The 2,486-nt window shown below is 46.5% G+C and overlaps 1 protein-coding gene across 1 annotated transcript; it reads right to left on the bottom strand.

Annotated features, from left to right (window-relative positions):
- Positions 1 to 527: 527 nt before the first annotated feature.
- On the bottom strand, positions 528 to 802 carry LOC105730237 (FXYD domain-containing ion transport regulator 6-like). Its single transcript, XM_064362706.1, has one exon. The coding sequence runs from the start codon at positions 789 to 791 to the stop codon at positions 528 to 530; it is 264 nt and encodes an 87-aa protein (XP_064218776.1). The 5' UTR covers positions 792 to 802.
- Between the last annotated feature and the right edge of the window lie 1,684 nt (positions 803 to 2,486).

The following is a 2,486-nucleotide window of genomic DNA, read 5'->3' as shown; positions in this document are numbered from 1 at the left end:
AGGTTCTTGTAAAAGGAGTAAAGAGTCCATGAAGAAATATGATGAAAGTGGTGCAAAGCTTCCCAGTCTCAAGACAATTGAAGACTCCTGTCCATGTTCTAAAGGGAAGGAGCTAGTCTCTCTGGAGAAAAAAAAGACTCCCAGGAGTGAGAGGTGACTGGGGCCGGGAGGAGCAGATGGCCATATGACTCAGTCCCTGCCCAGGAAAGCGAGCCCACAGTTCACTATCAGTTATAACCACAAACAAGTAGCCATGAACACTACAGTCAGCAAACACACACAGGGATGCATCACAGGAGTTGGAGAAACCTGCAGGCTGCAGTGGTGACGCAAGAGATTAGTGGCATCATCAGGTTGAGGAATGGTGTTAGAAGGGACAGGGAAGGACATGGAGGGGGGGTCACAGAAATTCTTGGCTCCTCTTGGGGAAAGATTTGTTGATGAAACGGCTCTTTTCTTAGGTATCAATATTTGCATCTAGAATCTCAAGCAGCTGGAGGGCTACACTTCATATAGTTCTCTGCTTTCTAGAGCTCTGTTGCATTTGCAGTGATGAGGTTCTCCCCCTGGGCATCCTCCTCCCCTGGGATCCTGGGCTTCTGATTGAAACTGCACTTGGACCTGCAACCTAGGATAAGGAGGGTCTGAACAGAGAAGATGACCACAGCACATAGCAACTCCCCAATCCTCAGGGTCTGGTAGTCATAATGAAAACAGTCAATTTCCTTCTCCTTCTCAGCTACACTGGCCAGGACAATGAGGGCCAGCATCCTGCATAGAAAGATCAGCATCACCTCCACGGTGCCAGCACAACCAGTTCCCTCCGAGATGATCCCAGAAGGATGTGTCTAGTCCCAAGGAGCCTGGGAGTGACATGTTCACAATCTCTTTAGGGATAGGATTATGCAAATTGAAAGAAGAGCAAACAATGTTACTGAAATAATCCACTGAATAATGGAACCTGAATGCATTAAAGAAATAATAGAATATTCACAAGTGTCAAGACTGTTCTTAAAATGGAAAACATTAGGCTAGGCGTCGTGGCTCATGCCTGTAATCCCAGCACTTTGGGAGGCTGAGGTGGATGGATCATGAGGTCAGGAATTCGAGACCAGCCTGGCCAACGTGGTGAAACCCCATCTCTACTAACTATAAAAATTAGCCGGATGTGGTGGCGGGTGCCTGTAGTCCCAGCTACACAGGACACTGAGGAAGGAGAATCACTTCAACCCAGGAGGTGGAGGTTGTAGTGAGCCGAGATCACGCCACTGCACTCCAGGCTGGGTGACAGAGCGAAATTCCATCTCAAACAAAAAACAAAAAACAAAACCAAAAAAACAAGGAAAACATGATTTATGAACAGGAAAATAAACTGTGACTCAAATTGATAATCATTATTGTACTTGCCATGGCTGTCTTCTGAAATACATCTCATACCTTGAATAATTTGATTCTTTTACATGGATGTTACTAAATGCTTTTCCAACATGGGTACAAGTGGTATCATCAGTGGTTGTAAGGAAGGGAATAAAAATGGATAAAAATGTTTCTTTTTTGGTCGGTGGACATTTATTATTTATTTTTATTTTAAACTTCAATAGCTTTTGGAGTATAAGTGGTTTTTGGTTGTGGATGAATTATAAAGTGGTAAATTCTGAGATTTTAGTGTATCTGTCACCCGAGTAGTGTACACACCGTATCTAATGTGTAGTTCCCAGCCTCCCCTCCCCCCGCACACGGAGTTTTGCCCTTTTTCCTGAGGCTGGAGTGCAATGGCGCAATCTCAGCTTACTGCAACCTCCACCTCCTGGGTTTAAGTGATTCCCATGCCTCAGCCTCCCAAATAGCTGGGGCTACAAGTGTGCGCCACCACAACCGGCTAATTTTGTATTTTAAGTAGAGACGGGGTTTCACTGTGTTGGCCAGGCTGGTCTCGAATCCCTGTAAGTGATTCACCCACCTCAGCCTTCCAAAGTGCTGAGATTACAGGCATGAGCCACCGCGCTTGGCCATGTGTAGTTTTTTTAATCTCCGGCCCCCTTCCCATCCTTCCACTTGAGTCTCTAAAGTCCATTATATTACTCTGTATGCCTCTGTGTACTCACAGCTTAGCTCCCACTTATGAATGAGAGCCTATGGTTTTTGATTTTCCACTTCTGTGTTACCTCGGTCAGTGGACATTTAAAAAGTTATTGTGATCAGCAGGACGGGGTGCCTCATGCCTGTAATCCCGGCACTTTGGGAGGCCGAGGCAGGCGGATCACGAGATCAGCAGATCGAGACCATCCTGGCTAAGACAGTGAAACCCCCCCCTCTACTAAAGAATACAAAAAATTAGTTGAGCGTGGTGCTGCGCCTGTAGTCCCAGCTACTAGGGAGGCTGAGGCATGATAATCGCTTGAACCCAGGAGGCGGAGGTTGCAGTGAGCCAAGATCGCACCAGTGCATTCCAGCCTGGGCTACAGAGCGAGACTCCGTTTAAGAAA

This window comes from Aotus nancymaae, unplaced genomic scaffold, assembly GCF_030222135.1.
Source record: "Aotus nancymaae isolate 86718 unplaced genomic scaffold, 86718_ANA_hifiasm-v0.15.2.pri h1tg000049l, whole genome shotgun sequence".
In the NCBI taxonomy this organism is placed as follows: domain Eukaryota; kingdom Metazoa; phylum Chordata; class Mammalia; order Primates; family Aotidae; genus Aotus; species Aotus nancymaae.
This window is presented reverse-complemented; position numbering and strand designations above follow the sequence as displayed.